At 44.1% G+C, this 15,645-nt stretch overlaps 1 protein-coding gene across 1 annotated transcript; it reads left to right on the forward strand.

Moving 5' to 3' along the window:
* The first annotated feature begins 1,606 nt into the window (after positions 1-1,606).
* LOC119449162 (2,4-dienoyl-CoA reductase [(3E)-enoyl-CoA-producing], mitochondrial-like) lies at positions 1,607-11,389 on the forward strand. Its single transcript, XM_037712346.2, has 4 exons — positions 1,607-1,707; positions 6,482-6,539; positions 10,813-11,066; positions 11,386-11,389. Exons 1-4 carry the CDS (start codon positions 1,700-1,702, stop codon positions 11,387-11,389), a joined length of 324 nt encoding a protein of 107 aa, XP_037568274.1. The 5' UTR covers positions 1,607-1,699.
* The last annotated feature ends 4,256 nt before the right edge of the window (positions 11,390-15,645 follow it).

Raw genomic sequence — 15,645 nt, forward strand, 5'->3', positions numbered from 1 at the left:
CACACAATGGGCTACGGATAGGCTACGGATTAACTCGACTTTCGCAAAGTTCTTCCGAAAAACAGCCCGCCATAAAAGTAACGGATGTGACATCTGAATTATAGCGAACGTGACGTCATTAGTGAATGCAGACGTTTTGTTAATATACTATGGCATAGAGTCAGTTATGTTAACTCTATGGTTTTGGGCACCTTTTGTCTGCTGCGATCCGGTTTACTTCTAGTACACTGTACCCGGTTGCAGCAGTGGCGGCCCCTAAAGCACCTCCATGATGTTTCCCGCCATAGAGTTTCACATTACTATATTTTATTTAGAAACTCTATGTTTCCCGCCGATCCAGAGGAGCATCGCATCGCGGTGATACAAGTGACGGTTTCGGTTTCGAAATTGTCATCCTTCCGTATTCGGTCGTTCCCCTCGATCACTTCGCCCCCAGACTGGGGGCAGTGCGTTGTTTTCTATGCTCGACAGTCCGGCAGTTGTTTCATGTCGTGCGAAGCTGTGCATTGTGGATCGCAGTGTATTTGCTTGGGTCGAAGCTACTGCCAGCGTTGCGACTGTAAAGCGTGGCTAGCATAGTGCTACGGTGGTGATTTTGGACTGTACTAAATCTGCCCGCGTCTACTCAAAATGGTGAGCCGGTCTTTACTTTCGGCGTGCGCTTCGCGCTGTTTCAGTCGTACTTATCGTTTGCTAAGTTCTCCACTTCTCACTTTCCTTGTTACCGCTTTTGAAAGTTCTGCTGCTGAAACTATATACATTTCTGTGGAGTATCAGGGTTTAACTGCAGGCGCTTGAAACTTACGGCCAAATCATAAACAGCACTTCACCCTTCGAGTGGTTTGCTCCCCGTTCAAGCCGGAAAAATACGGTGCCTCGCCATAGCGCAAGGCCTTTCATGAATTTCTCGATATTGGTCATGTGATCTGAGTAGCTAGTCATACGGAGTCTTGTTCGACTGCGCCTCCTATAGGAAAGCTTTTAGAGCTTGTTCACTTCATTTAGTCCATCTCCCTTCTCTTGGAATTGTCAAAACAGGTGGCACACTTATTTCCGCAGCCATTTATGGAATGATTGAGGGTGTACCTGCACGGTTGTCAAAGCGACACGAGATGAGGTCATGTACAGCACATCAAACTTAAATTTAAGCAAAAGTTGCGTTGCAATAAGTACCAGCAGCAACATATTAAAAGCACACAATGTAATTCCGACACCAAAAGACAAAAAGCGCGGAACTCGGCTGATAATTGTGTGAAGGTAGCACTCTGTTTTTAGAAGTTACCCGATACTGTAACGTCTGTCATCTCACATTCTAGTTTCTTGTGACTGCTATAGGATCCAGTGATTCTTTCTTGCAATGATTGATTGTGTTAATTTGTTCCAAATATTCTCAATTTTGTTCAACCTTTGTGCTTGTTGGAGGACAGTTTGTATTTCACATTTTTGTGTCCTACCGTCTAATTTCTTTTTAGTGCAAGTCAGCTGCTGTGGTTAATTGCCATTACATATCAATTTCTCTCAGAACAGGGTGCAATGCCTTCGCCGGTATGCACAGCCAAGAAGCTGTTCCCACCCGTCATGACACCGATGCTACACCTGGTACCTTCAAGAACAAGGTTGCCATCGTCACTGGTGGTGGCACTGGGATTGGCAAGGGAATGACTGAGATGTTTGCACAGCTTGGAGCCAGCGTGCTATAATGAGCAGGTAGATCCAAACTGTGAATTGTGCTGTTTTATATGGGTCCAAAGTATGCCTAGATTTGCGCTTCCCCAGCATTTCCCCCAGTCTTGTGTTCAAATTTCTACTTCTAGGGACTATTTTTCGATGACCTGTTCCCTCCCCTTTCCTTCCTAAACTTCTATTGTCCACTCTCCCCATAAGTGCCACAATGAAGTACTTTCATTGTGCTTCTCTGTTAAGTATTTATTCGGAGTTTTTTGCTGCTTAACCCTGTCAGATGCTGTTCGCCATTTTTTGCAGAAATCTTTCTCTAATGTCTCCTCTTCGTGACCATGCAGATAAGACCAAATGACAAGGTTGTTGTGAAACAACAAAAAATTTTTTAAGAGAGTTGACACAATCGCGGAATCAAATCCCGGCCACAGCGGCCGCATTTCAATGGGGGCGAAATGCGAAAACACCCGTGTACTTAGATTTAGGTGCACGTTAAAGAACCCCAGGTGGTCCAAATTTCCGGAGTCCCCCACTACAGTGTGCCTCATAAATCAGATCGTGGTTTGGCACTTAAAACCCCATAATTTAATTATTAAGAGAGCTTACACAATCGTTACAAAGTGTTCAATGGTCATGAAACCGGCATAGGGGTTTTATTTTGAAATAGAAAGAAGGACTCTGCTTGGTGAGGCAAAGTATAGCGCCTGGCTTTTGATGCAAAATATTCTCGACCTGACCCTTGCATCCTTCACAATTCCATCTAGACGAATCTACTTGCTCCCCGAGCTTCAGGCCAGTGCTAAGCAGTGTCATACTGGGCATCTGTGTTTGGCTGCAGAATGCATGTTTTCCTGGACAAGTTTGGGTGGCAGGTCTTGAAATTTTTCTGCACTTCCTTGCCCTGGCACAGATGTAAATGAGTGCCTCTGTAACCTGTAGTCGGAAGTGGATCAAGTCTTGGAGCTTTGTCCACCATCCTTCTGGATGAGCTTTGATATACAATGAAGAGCTTTTCTATTTCTTCAGATGTGCTGATTTTTAGGAATGTCTGAACGTTGTGTAGGTTAGCTCTGTTATGTGCTCAAAAATGATACCATGCGTTAGTAAGCAGCCTTCCCAGTCCCCCTCTCCCCTTGCAAAATTTGGGCGCATACGTTTCGAAGTAATTGTGTGGAGTACACAATGCATCCTTGCTGGAAATGAGGCGGCACAACTCCATATTTGAGGAAAAATATAGTTTTCTTCTCTATTGGAAACTTCTCTGAACATTGGCTGTAGAAGGGTTTTCTTGCAGTAATGCTTCCAGCGTCTTGTTTTCATCTTTGCACACAGAACGCTGGCAATCAAGTCTTTCACGGGCCAACCCCATCTTTGTCGCTTTCACCAAAATCTAATTCGTTACTGGAAACAATGTTCTCTGGCAATGTCCTTTCCCGTAATATGTCCTCACATTGTGAGACCTTTTCTTCTAGAATGTTACACAGGATACACACAAGATCCCTGAGAAAAAAACTAAACGAAGAACCAACGCACAAGGACTGGCAGGGGGTTACTTCATGTCCATTATCACACTTTCTACACATTTGTGACTATACACTAATTCTGCCAGGGCTCTTAGGAGCAAGGTGATATACTTAGTTTTATGTACAGTCTGAAGAATTTCACACTTTTCACAAAATTTAGAAACACCGCTGGGCATTAAAAAAAAGGCAGAAAAAACATTTAATTTATACTTACCTGCTGATGCTCCCAGGCGTGACCACGCTGTTTGTTTTGGCACATATTAAATGCTCCATTAGTCGGATGGTGCTGCAAACAAGCAGATTGGCAGAGCAGAAGCAGGAGATTCGGGTAAACAAAAAAATTTAAAAAGTTTTGAATGAGTCTGCTGTTATTGAATGCATTTGTAGGATGTACACAATTCTGTGCATTGCGTTGTGAAGGGTTAATTCAGACAATAGTATTATTTGCTGGACATTACAGTTATCGTCCTGTATGTTCTGTTCTTTTTCATTCCCCCTTCACCCCTCTATGCCTATGCTTCAAGTACGATCTATCCGTGCTAGGTTGCCATAGTCTGTCGCTTGTCGTTAGACTGTGTAGAAATGCTTATCAACCAATGTTGCGTTTGCATAAAGAGGCTGAGTGAGCATGAAAATTCATAAATAACTGCTCTCTGCTTGCATCTTGCTGAGCACTTCTCTGAATGTGGCTGCCAACCAGTTTTTAGGCCTTTGCAGTTGTCTCCAAGGAAGGATAGAAAAAAACAACTGCGAAACCCATTAAGGCACTTGATATGAGAATTTAAAGATACATATGTGGACAAGTGGTTGTTATTTCTGTTAGACAAAGCATTTGCATGCCTCTGAAGCACCCGTCTCTTCATTAGCTGTCGTTATTTCCGCAGTTTTACCGCGTACATTTTTAATGCTGAGTTGTATCAGTGCTGTCAACATAGGAGTGGCTAGTAGCCTGTATATTCATGATGTTCCACGTTAATAAAAATCGTACCTTGTCCTGCAATATTACCAGAGGAAATTCTGGCACCAACCGTCTGTGCGAGTTACCCCATGGGTGTTGTGCTACAAGGATAATGGTGGTTTGCCATGTCGTGAATCTGATTTGGCCTAAAACATGGTCATAGCTGCGCAAGTAAAGCTTCCTTCGAATGGAGCCATCATAAAAATACAGTACAGCAAGTAAACAAACAAGCAAGCAAACAAAAAAACGTATGATTGAAACCGATGTACGAGGTATGTCTCAAAAGTTTGTGCAATACATGTAAAAATATAATTTTATGAACTTTCAGATACCTAACGTAATCACCTTCAAAATACTCCAGGTTAGTTTAGACACAATACACTGGTTCCACCTCATCTTCCATTGCTGGAAGCACCCTTGGATGTCCTCTTCTACTAAGCACTCCAGCAGCGATGTCTCCTTTTAACGCGATAGCGTTTAGGGCCCCGTGTCGCAGAAAATTTGGCGTCGGCAACCGGCGTGTGATCGCGGGTGGCGAAGAAAATCATCCAACCACATCTACCGTGCAGGCGTATGTGGTGCAAGGTTTTGGTGAACAAAAATTGAATTTCTCACAGTGAAATCTGTCAGAAAAATGGTAAAGTACGATTTTACCATTCGGCGTCGGATTCGCCGTCGGATTGTAATTTGAATGTACGAGAAAACCTAATTCTGCTACGCGGAAACTCAAACACCAAACCCTTTTCCAGCATTTCTACCAGACCTGCGCGCTTCGGGGCAATAGCAAACAATTAATAAAATCATAAGAAAAGGTGCTAGGGCCTTCACATTTAAATATAAGACCACTTATATTGCCCCATGAGAAACGTCTTTCCAGCAAGCATTTCAGTTTAAAAGTGAAGCTAACTTTAAGGGGATCAGTGTAAGCTTGGTCTTTGTAAGCTGGCTTTCCCACGTTCAGTGTTGCAGTTAATGAAGCCTACTTGCCATATGCGAACGGGTCCCGATAACGCTATCGCATTCTACTCTTAAAGGCGAAGCTTAAGTGTCCTCCAATTTTTTGTCGTCACATCCCCGAAATTGTCGCCCTTGGAGCACCAGTTTGCATTTGGAGAAAAAAAAAAAAGTTGCAGGGGGCCAAATCTAGCGTACCAGCACAGTGATGGAATTGCGTGGCGAAACCCATATACTACCAGTGTGGAGTGCACAGGAGCATTATCGTGGTGCAAAATCCAGCACCCATCTTTCTACATATTTGGTCGAACGTGGTGCGCACAATCTTTCAGATGTTCAAGACCTGCATGTAGAGATCTGCATTTACAGTTTTACCTTCAAGTCATGGTGCACAATTCCATAGCAGTCAAAAAACAAGATCAACGTGACTTCAATTTTTGCTTTGTTCTCCGCGATTTTTTTGACCTTGGTTCAACTTTTTCCGCTTCTTGCTCTGTGCCTTATGTCATATTCGTAAATCCAAGTTTCGTCCCTGGTGACAACTCTTTGCGGGACTTCATCACTGTTGTCTTAAGTTGTCCAATCAAAACTCTTTCATTGCAACTTTAGCTCAGGAGTCGCCAGTTTCAGCACCATCTTGGTGCAAATCTTTTTCATTTACAAATTGTCAGTCATGATCTGGTGAATGGATGAATTCTCAGACCAAGGGCTTCTGGCAACATTCTAAAAGTCATTCGGCAGTCACTGAGCACGAGAGAATGCACACCACCTTGAGCGTCTTCACAGCCTTCCCGAAAACACAGGAACCACTTAAACACCATTCTTCCCTTTAAAGCGTCCTTTCCATAGGCCTTTTGCAACATCTGATGAATTTATGGCCAATTCTTTCCCAATTTCTCAAGAAATCTGATATTGATCCTCAGTCTGTTTTAATAAAAAGTGTTTTTGCCATAACAGTACACCAAATACTGCATTTTACATGCTGTTTTAGTGGAAACTCAATTCGTGCAACAGGTGGAATGCTGTTCACGAGACGTGTCTTTAAGGTGTTCTGGTTCATTGAGAAAGAGCTGAATTCGAAGCCCTCAGTTCCCAACATTATCATGTATACAACATCGCAGTGCCAATTTTCTTCCTAGGCAAAACTGTAAGGAACTTTATCATAAATGTCACTTGTCATCTGCACTTGTCTTTGTCACTTTTTGCATCTCATTCTTTAACTGTGCAGTTTTGAAGAATGCAAGTCGCACTGCTGTGCTCAATCTGTGTGCAACGTTACTCAGTGAAGTTTCGGGTTTTTTGTGTCGTATCCTACCATGAGGGAATGCCTATCTAAAGTGCACATGCGTGTGTATATATTTCTTTACAGGAAACAAGAAGTCCTGGACGAAACTGCCAAGGAGATTTCTTCAAAAACAGGCAGCAAGGTAAACATTCTACTTCATCACAATTTTTATGCCAATACACATGTGACAGGCTTATTGAAATTAATATTGCCACGTACATGCATGTTTTATCAGGTTGAACATGATAAGTGTTATCACACTTATATTTCGTGATGCTTGTAATATCAAGGTGTTCGTGCATCTTGAATGCCGTAACCACATATAAAAGACAGGCTTGTCCTATTAGAGTACGAGTTATTGCAGCACATTCTTAAACTTGTGCAGTTATGTTGAGGTAATCTTGAGGATATGATGACACACCTGCAAATAGGTGACAGTGTGATAGCCATGTCGTTTGATCCGACAACTGCATATCATACTCGTAGCTAGTTGTACCTTGTTTCAGAGGGCACAAACTTGCCCGATCTGTACTTTCCTTTGAAGTTGGTTGGTTGCTGGCTGGCCAGCACTTGCCCCTGCCACGTGATAATATGTATGTATATATATATATATATATATATGGGAAAATCAGAAGCACAACTTCGCGGTTATCTATATATATATATATATATATATATATATATATATATATATATAGATAACCGCGAAGTTGTGCTTCATTGTATACGGGCTTGAATGTATATATATATATATATATATATATATACATTCAAGCCCGTATACAATGAACACCTTCGTTGAACAATGTGTTTGCTATATGAGAAGTTTGTTATCATTGAACTTTCCTTGAAAAGTACTGATTAAGAACTGAGCAAGGTGCAGAAGAGATTCCTTGTTAACCAATATGATGTGCACAGTGCTTACTGGCAGAAACTGGTGAGTTAAGCAAGTTTAGGTAGTGTAAGCCAGATAATCGCACTCTAAATCTCAGAAGTTCATCAAGCTTTTGACGTAGTCGTAGGTGAAGCCCCTAACTATTGTGGGTACAGTTGGAGGCTTGCTAGTTTCGTTGTCATTTTTCTTGCCACTGTAGGCCTCTATTTCGGGGAGTTGTTATCCAGCAATTGCTTCATCAGAGTCACTTTCTGATCGACATCTACACCATCATCAGCAGCAGCTCAGGTCGCTGTAATGGCAGCCCAAAACCAAGTTGCCAACCTCCCGAGAAAGAAAAAGAAACTGCTCCACAGTGTTGGCGAGTATTAACAGACTTAGAGTAATAAAATTGTAAAAAAAAATGTCACATGTTTTACACCTGTGATTGGCCATAAAACCTTCCCTGCCCTGGCTCATCGAGACACTGCTGCTCCATGGTTCATTCCGTGTATTGTGACTAAAGTGAGCACTCTAGTGGGTTGTTATAAGTGTATGGCTCTCTTTTAAGCCTTTTGCAAAACTCTTCAGTTGTTGAGAAACTGTTCGTAGTAGGTGAAAGTTCACTCTAAATGGTATCATTATAAGTGGGCTTGGCTGTATCTTGGATGACCCAAGCATGGGTTTATTACTTGACGTAAGAGTTGTTGAAACTTCACCACAGTATAATTTGAGAGTATGCATTACTGTTTATCCTGAGACTGTCTGCATGTAAAGCCACTGTTTTCATCCTTCAACCATGTATATGTGCGCAAATGCTGCCTCATGTATGATTCTTCATTATTGCTTTCGATTGTGAAAAGCCATTTGCAGATTTATTCTTTATAGATTTTTTTTTTTTTGCGGTTGTGTAGGCTTTTGAGCATAGTATAGATTTTTGACGAAAAACTCCTGTCAGAAGTGCCTGCCTGAAAATTAAAATCAAGCTAAATTGTTAAGTTATTCCACTGGAACTCTCCAAATGACAAAGATAATGTGTAGTTTCCGGGGGTAATGAAAGTCAAAGTTCTCTTACTGTATTTTGCATCGAAACTGCTTTGGCGATATTGTTAAAACATGTATTTTGCAAGTTTTGTGTGTTAGTATTTTTTTATATGTGCAGATAAAGTAAGGTACTTGACTGTAGTATTTTTTGTGTTTGGTAGTTTGTCATGACAAATAACGCTGGCAGCAGAGATGATAAAAAAGAAACAGGATGTCATTTGTTGCACATGTGTTTTGTTTGTGACCTCTCTTGACTGGGGCAGTTTCCTAAGTCACTACGGTGTGATCATATTAGTCAAGGATCAGCTATATTCCTGGCCAGATATATCAAAACGTTTGGCATTGTAAGAAACTGGTGCAGGAATTCTAAGGTGGTATCACCACCTTGTTTACAGTTGTAGTGTATTCTGGCATGTCATTACGACATAAGCCTTAAAGGGCCCCTCACCAGGTTGACCATTTTTAACAAACTAGAATAGCATATACAATGTGCTGACAATCATGTCTGCAAAGTATAATGGCACTGTGTGCCACCGAAAATGGCTGAAATTTCAAGCTAAATGGCGCGCACCTTCCCTCTTGAGGATGCCGGCTTCCAGCCAGAGAGTCGATGTCACACACACAAATGCCTCTTCGCAGTGCGTGTTTTGCCACTCACCATAAATAATAATCCAATGCGGAAGGTGCAACACTGCAAGAAAGGAGGCGCGACTCGACACCGTGGTACGTCTCACGGCTCTGGTGTGGGAGAAGGCAGGGAAGGAACATTGCTTGGGAACACTGGGCCTCTTCGATTATGCAAGCCCGGACTGTCTGCAAACCGCCCGCGGCATCTGGTCTGACTAGCCCTGACAGAAGAGCGCGTCACAGTCATGTGATCTAGCTGTCGGGGGACTGTCCGAGATTTTGGTCGAAGCACCGTGACCGGAAGTCACTCTCCTGGATGCCGTCGTCTTCTCTTTGCTACTCGTAGATAGCCCCCTACTCAGCGTTTTTATTAGCGTGGCCTCCGAATGGTGCCGTCTCAGAGGCCACGTCGTCGACACAACCATGAAGCTAGCACAGTGCAATCGTAGCCTGAGCGCGTAGAATGTGTTCGCAAAGCGCAGTTTTATTACGTCGCGCTAGCCAATTCATTGCCTGAGAAATTTAAGCGGAATTCCCACATGGACGTAAGCAAAATCGTGGTGTTGGTGAAATTTATTTATTGGCCCTAAAATTGCTGTGGAGAGACTCCGAAATCATGATCGCGCCACGTCGCTGTTCATGCAGAAAGCACCCCCCGATATCCTCAAAGCTCGAGAGACCATCCGCTAATTAAAGGCCCGACGCATGTCTAAGAGAGAGTGCGGTGCACACTGTCTACTAATCCTGCACGTCAAAAATCAAATGCTCGAACTTGGTAGCAGAAGGGATCAACATATATGTCAACAGCAATCCGCGAAGCTCCTATTGTATACCACCCCAACTACCGGCATGAAATAGCCACATGCAATATATGATTCCTCGTATGTACGCTAGTTTCACTTACCTGAAAAGCAAAATTTACCTGGTTACTGCGTATATAGCAATGAGCATGACAGATTTCGCAAATTGCATTTGGAAAAGCAAGCATGTGCACCTGATCGCTGTGCTGCTTTATTTAAAAAACACAAAGACTAAAGCTACAGCAATTAGACGGCTCATGAAAAACTTCATGATGGCACACAAAGCACCGATGCAACAGAAGCGATAACTCAATACACATAGTTGCCGTCTGGAGTGCGCAAAGTACGCAGAAGCACATGGCATCTCTCACAACATGGCGTCAAACACGCACGAATCTTTTTAACAGCCGTCATCTGCTAGCTACTTGCGCTTGTCTGAGCAAACATCTGCTGACAGCTCCAACAGTCCGCGGGCAGTCCGGAACTTCCGGTCCATGAAAAAACTAACACGCTTCTGACAACACTCGGACTAGTGGGCGGAGCTTTGGAAGCTGTCCGAGCAAAATCGAATGTGGCACAGCAGTCCCAAGCAGTCCTAAGCAGTCCGGGACTGTCAGGGACTGATAATCGAAGAAGCCCACTATGTTGAGGCAGTGGGAGAGAGTGTCTCCATTGGCTGTGACACTTGCCTCCTGGCGGCATGGTAACAGGACAGTTAATTTCTCCTATCCTCAACTAATTAACTGATAAAAATTATTTCGGTGAAACGTTTCTTAGACAATGTTTTACAGCTTCCAGTGTATAGTATAATGAAAATTTGCAATGGGACCTGGTGAATGGCCTTATAAGGTACAACATAAGGCTTAAGTTTGGCATCTGTGAGTATCTTGCTGGATAGCCCAAGTCCTACAGGTGGTGAGTGTCCACCTTAGGCATAGTAGCCAGGCACATAGAATGTGTTTCCAGGTCTTTTGCTGTCAATCTCTAGGCCTGGGAGATGAGAGGTGTTAGGGTCATTTCAGCTTGTGCATTAAAGAAAACTCGTGTCCCTATGATGTCTTGTGCTGCAGATCTTGGCCGTTGCAGCAGATGTGAGAGACCCTTCTGCTGTAGCCGCAGCAGTGGACAGGTGTCGTGACGAGCTTGGCTTGCCCGACATTGTCATCAACAACGCAGCAGGGAACTTCATCAGCCCTACTGAGATGCTGTCCACCAATGCCTGGAAGACAATCGTGGACATTGTGCTCAACGGGACAGCCATTGTGACGTTGGACGTGGGGAAAAGGCTGATTGAGGCTGGGAAAGGTAAACACTCATTGATTTGGCAAGTTCAGCATGCAACTGATGGACCACAATATAACAGGAAAGGACGTCCCAAGTGCTGCAATGCAATTAAGGTTTATCAGAACATGGCAGTGAAATGTGGACACATATCAGTTTGGCCACCTTTCTCTCTTAATTCAAAATAAGCTTGTGCTCTATGACCTTTCATATACTTTTCAATAAGTTGGGTGAAGAGGTTTGTCACTTGAATTATTGAAGTTGTGTACGCTGGTTTTGTGCCCTTGGCTATCGAATGGCACCTGATGAATCTTTTGTCAAACTTGACTATGCTAGAGACTTGTCTTGACTTTTGTGAGCAGGTAATGTGCACTGATTCATAGATCTGCCAGGGCTTCCGACTACTGCTGCCTTATGTATTAATAATTTTTAACTGGCTTCTGAGGCTTAAGTATTGCAGCATCATTGAGCTTATGATCGTGCACTTATGGCCTTGTGCTGTCTTGAACAAGCACAGCTAGGTTCAAGGGCTACTGTAAACAGTGATAGTTGGAGCACAGTAAAGCCCTTTGCATTATTTAGGGGCTTCTTGATTGCTGTTCTCATTTTTGTATTCCACCTCAAATCACTTTCCCACTTCTTTGGTCCGTTAAAGCCCATAACAAAGTGCTCAAAATCAATCGTAGCACTCACCAACTGAATTAATTGTTCTTGTAGCTGGTATGCCATATCCCTGAACTGGCCGCCACACTGACGAGATAAGTCACTGTCCACCTCGTCCCACTTCAACTTCCCTCTTATAACTAGTATACAAGTACATGCATTCTACCGGTGCTAACATATGGGCAGAAACTTAGAGGTTAACAAAGAAGCTCGAGAACAAGTTAAGGACCGCACAAAGAGCAATGGAACGAAAAATCTTAGGACTAATGTTAAGAGACAGAAAGAGAGCGGTGTGGATCAGAGAACAAACGGGGATAGCCGATATTCTAGTTGACATAAGTGGAAGAAATGGGAACTGGGCTGGCCATGTAATGCGTAGGATGGATAACCGATGGACCATTAGGGTTACAGAATGGATACCAAGAGAAGCGAAGCGCAGTCGAGGTCGGCAAAACAGATGGGATGATGAAGTTAGGAAATTTGCAGGCGCAAGTTGGAATACGCTAGTGCAAGATAGGGGTAATTGGAGATCGCAGGGAGAGGCCTTCTTCCTGCAGTGGACATAAAATATAGGCTGATGATGTGATGATGTTGATGACAAGTACATGACCCTCCACTAAACAAACAGTGTTCTTGATTATTAAATGCCGGTATTCATGAGGCATGTCAAAAAGTTGCCACACATTGGCATTACCGGCAACCGGGTGTATCTTGCAGACTTCTCGTGCGCGGCTGGTGTTTTGCATTCTTGCACAACACACCGTAAACTTTGATCCAGCTTCATCAGCTGTTTCACATTAATTTGTGCAGATACACATTATTATGCATTGTGATGTGCTTTGCCAGGGCGAAATTGGTAAGCTTTAAGAGATTGGTCTTCACTCACCAAATATTTCCCATCCTGCACAACTCCACAGATATGTATAGTGAGCGACAAAGATTTATGAAACGCAGGATGTGAGAAAATGGTAATTTCCTTGCATTTTGTCACTGTAGCCAGGGCACGTGCCCCTGCACCACTCCCCCCCAACCACCGAAAGAAATTTCTGGCAGCCAGTAAACTCTGTTTTTCGCATTTGCATATACTAGTATACAGGCTGAAAATTCGTACACCAACTGCACGCCCAAGCTGTATACGTATTCAGCTTTTTCAGCGATCCCGTGGTCCCTTAATTTTTGATGCCAACTGTACCTTGGTATGTGGGGGTGCTCATTCAAGCTTGCATTGTGTGAACTTAGTTCCCAGTGCATGATGATGACTTGCAGTGATCTGGATACATGTCATGGGTACTATCTTGGAAAGCGAAGCTTCTTATCGAACCTACCTGCACTGGCATGTGATGACATTGGCATTACACTACTAAACCCGAAGACGCGGGATCAAATCCCAGCCGCGGGGCCGCATTTCGATGGGGACGAAATGCGAAAATGCCGTGTACCGTACGATTTCTGCCGGTAAAAAACCTCTGGTGGTCTGAATTAATCCAGACCCCCACTACGGCGTGCCTCATAATCAGATTGTGGTTTTGGGGCATAAAACCTCGAACATAATTTTCATTTTTTGCCAAATACAGTAGAACCTCGCTGATACGTTCCCGCTTAATACGATTACCCGGCTCCTACATTCGCAATCGCGAAAAATAGACATAACCCCATAGAGCAATGTGTTAATACTAGGCTTGTGCGAATATTCAGTATTTTCGAATAGTTGAATGAATAATGCGCTATTCGATATTCGCTTCGATTCGAGTTTTGTTATTCGGAAATTTCAAAGTATTCGGCTCTAACGAATAGCCACACGCAGCAGGGAGAAGGTGTTTTCGGAAGTTTCGGTTTTGGATTCAGTAATACTTTTCCCAATCCAAACCAAGCCAGGAAGACAGAACTATACTCGGAACAAAGGCGTACAAAACGCATCTCGTCGGCTTGGTGGCGTCGTCGATTGCGTTTAGTGGGCGACTCTGTCTTTGCCGCGGCGGCATTTGATCAATCCCAGCCGCCTTGGACCACTCCAGAGAGCACCATTAGGGACTTGCATGCGGCCAGCAATCGATTTGGAACTTTTTTGTAAATATTCCACCGGGAGCCGAAGCTCGATGTCTTAAATGCAAGGCAGTCCTGAAGATCCCGACAAGTACGGCAACAACCCTAGCAAAGCATTTAAGGAGACACCCGGACTTGCACAAGGACTACCAAGAGAAGCGAGACGCACGCGAAAGGCCATCCAAGCTCGAGGGGGCAAGCAAGGCAAGGGTCAACAGCCATCCATAGCCGACAGTTTCAAGCCGAAAATGAAAGCGTTGGCCCCAAAAGCCCAACAGATGGCAAAATGATAGCTCGATTCGTAGCTCGTGGTATGCACCCCTACAACATTGTCGAAGAACCGGGTTTTTCTCGACATGAAGTTCGCTGTGCTGGATTATGCCGTGCCATCTCGGACAACGTTCTAGAGAGCCAGTATTTCAGACCTCTATGCATCAAGCAAAGAGAAGATGAAAAGAAGCTCGGGGACATTTTTGCAAGCGGAGTGGTCGCTTTCAATCACAACTGATGGTGGACATAGCGGGCAAATGACAGCTACGTTTGTGTAACTTGTCACGTCATGGACAGTGACTTCGTGCAACACGTGCATGCATTGGCTTGCATGGAGATGACAGACTCACACTGCAGCAAACCTGGAGCTATTATCGCAGGTGTCGTCGAGGAGTGGGAACTTCCAGCCCAGGATACTATGCCGATCTTCGTCGTTACAGATAATGGAAGGAACGTTACTTCTGCAGTAGCACGGTCGTTCTGGAATGGTGTTCACTGTTTCGGACACATCCTTCAGTTGTGTGTCAGTGATGCCAAAAGAGAAGTGTCAGGGTTTTTGCAGCTCTGTGCGAAAGCCAGAGCGATTGTAGCTAGATACAAATGGAGTGTCAAGGCCCAAGGACGGCTTCAGGAATTCAGAGAAACATGCAGCTGGACCCTCTTGAGGTTATACAAGACGTCCCGACGCGATGGAACAGTGAGCATGCCATGATGACCAGGCTCGTGAAGCTCCGTACAGCCATCACTGTAGAACTTTATTAATCTGACGCATTCCAAACATGAGCGCAAGTGAGGGGAAGCTTATGAATGCAGCAGTGCAAGTCTTGAAGCCACTTGACCATGCCACAACTGAACTGTCTGGGGACAGATATTCCACGCTGTCACAAGTCGTTCCCCTGTTGCTGTGTACCAAGGTGGTTCTAGCTGAATAGTTTCCGAAGGTGGTGAGGCAGCATTGCTTGAATGCCGCCTTCTGGGTACTTGAAGGTCCCCCTTCTTTCCGGTCCGAAGACCCCCTAGTGTGGTGGAAAAGCAAGGGCAGCCACCTTTACCCAACCCTGGTTGCAGCTGCCTGTAGGCATCTTTCGATACCAGCCACCAGACAAGAAGTAAAAGGCTTTTTTACACTGCAGGAGTGTTGTAAGCTCAGAAGGGAGCACCTCAAACCCTAGCATGCGGAACAGCTAGTGTTCTTGCACGAAAATTTGTAGATTTTGGTAAATAATCAAGTTGTTTACTTTCCTTGAATAAATCCGAGACCTTAGCCCTCTGCCATTTTTTTCTTTACGTGCTACTATTCGAAGTATTACGCTTCGAAATTATTCAAGAAGAATTACTATCGCTTCGAATTCGATTCGAACCAAAAACACACTATTCGCACAAGCCTAGTTAATGCGTTCCGGTTAATACGTTCCCGGAAAATACGATTATCGGCAGCAACGTTCAGCATTGCGGCAAACTACAGTCGGATGATACGTTTTGCAGCGAAAAATTACATTCAGGTGTGCATAAAGGCCGCTCTATGTGCTTGTGAAGCGCTAAGTGGCAGACGGCCGCCACGCGGCTTCTCGCAGTGCTCAATTCCCCCCCTCCCTCGCGATTCTCTGCATGCTCATTCACCTGAAGTGATGAAGTGCTGGCAGCAG

The sequence above is a fragment of the Dermacentor silvarum genome, chromosome 4 (assembly GCF_013339745.2).
Source record: "Dermacentor silvarum isolate Dsil-2018 chromosome 4, BIME_Dsil_1.4, whole genome shotgun sequence".
NCBI lineage: Eukaryota > Metazoa > Arthropoda > Arachnida > Ixodida > Ixodidae > Dermacentor > Dermacentor silvarum.

Bases quoted from the DNA above. Each gene is read 5' to 3' on its own strand.
- LOC119449162 (XM_037712346.2), top strand. The intron at 6,540-10,812 runs GTAAACATTCTA...CTTGTGCTGCAG, and splicing joins CTTCAAAAACAGGCAGCAAG to ATCTTGGCCGTTGCAGCAGA.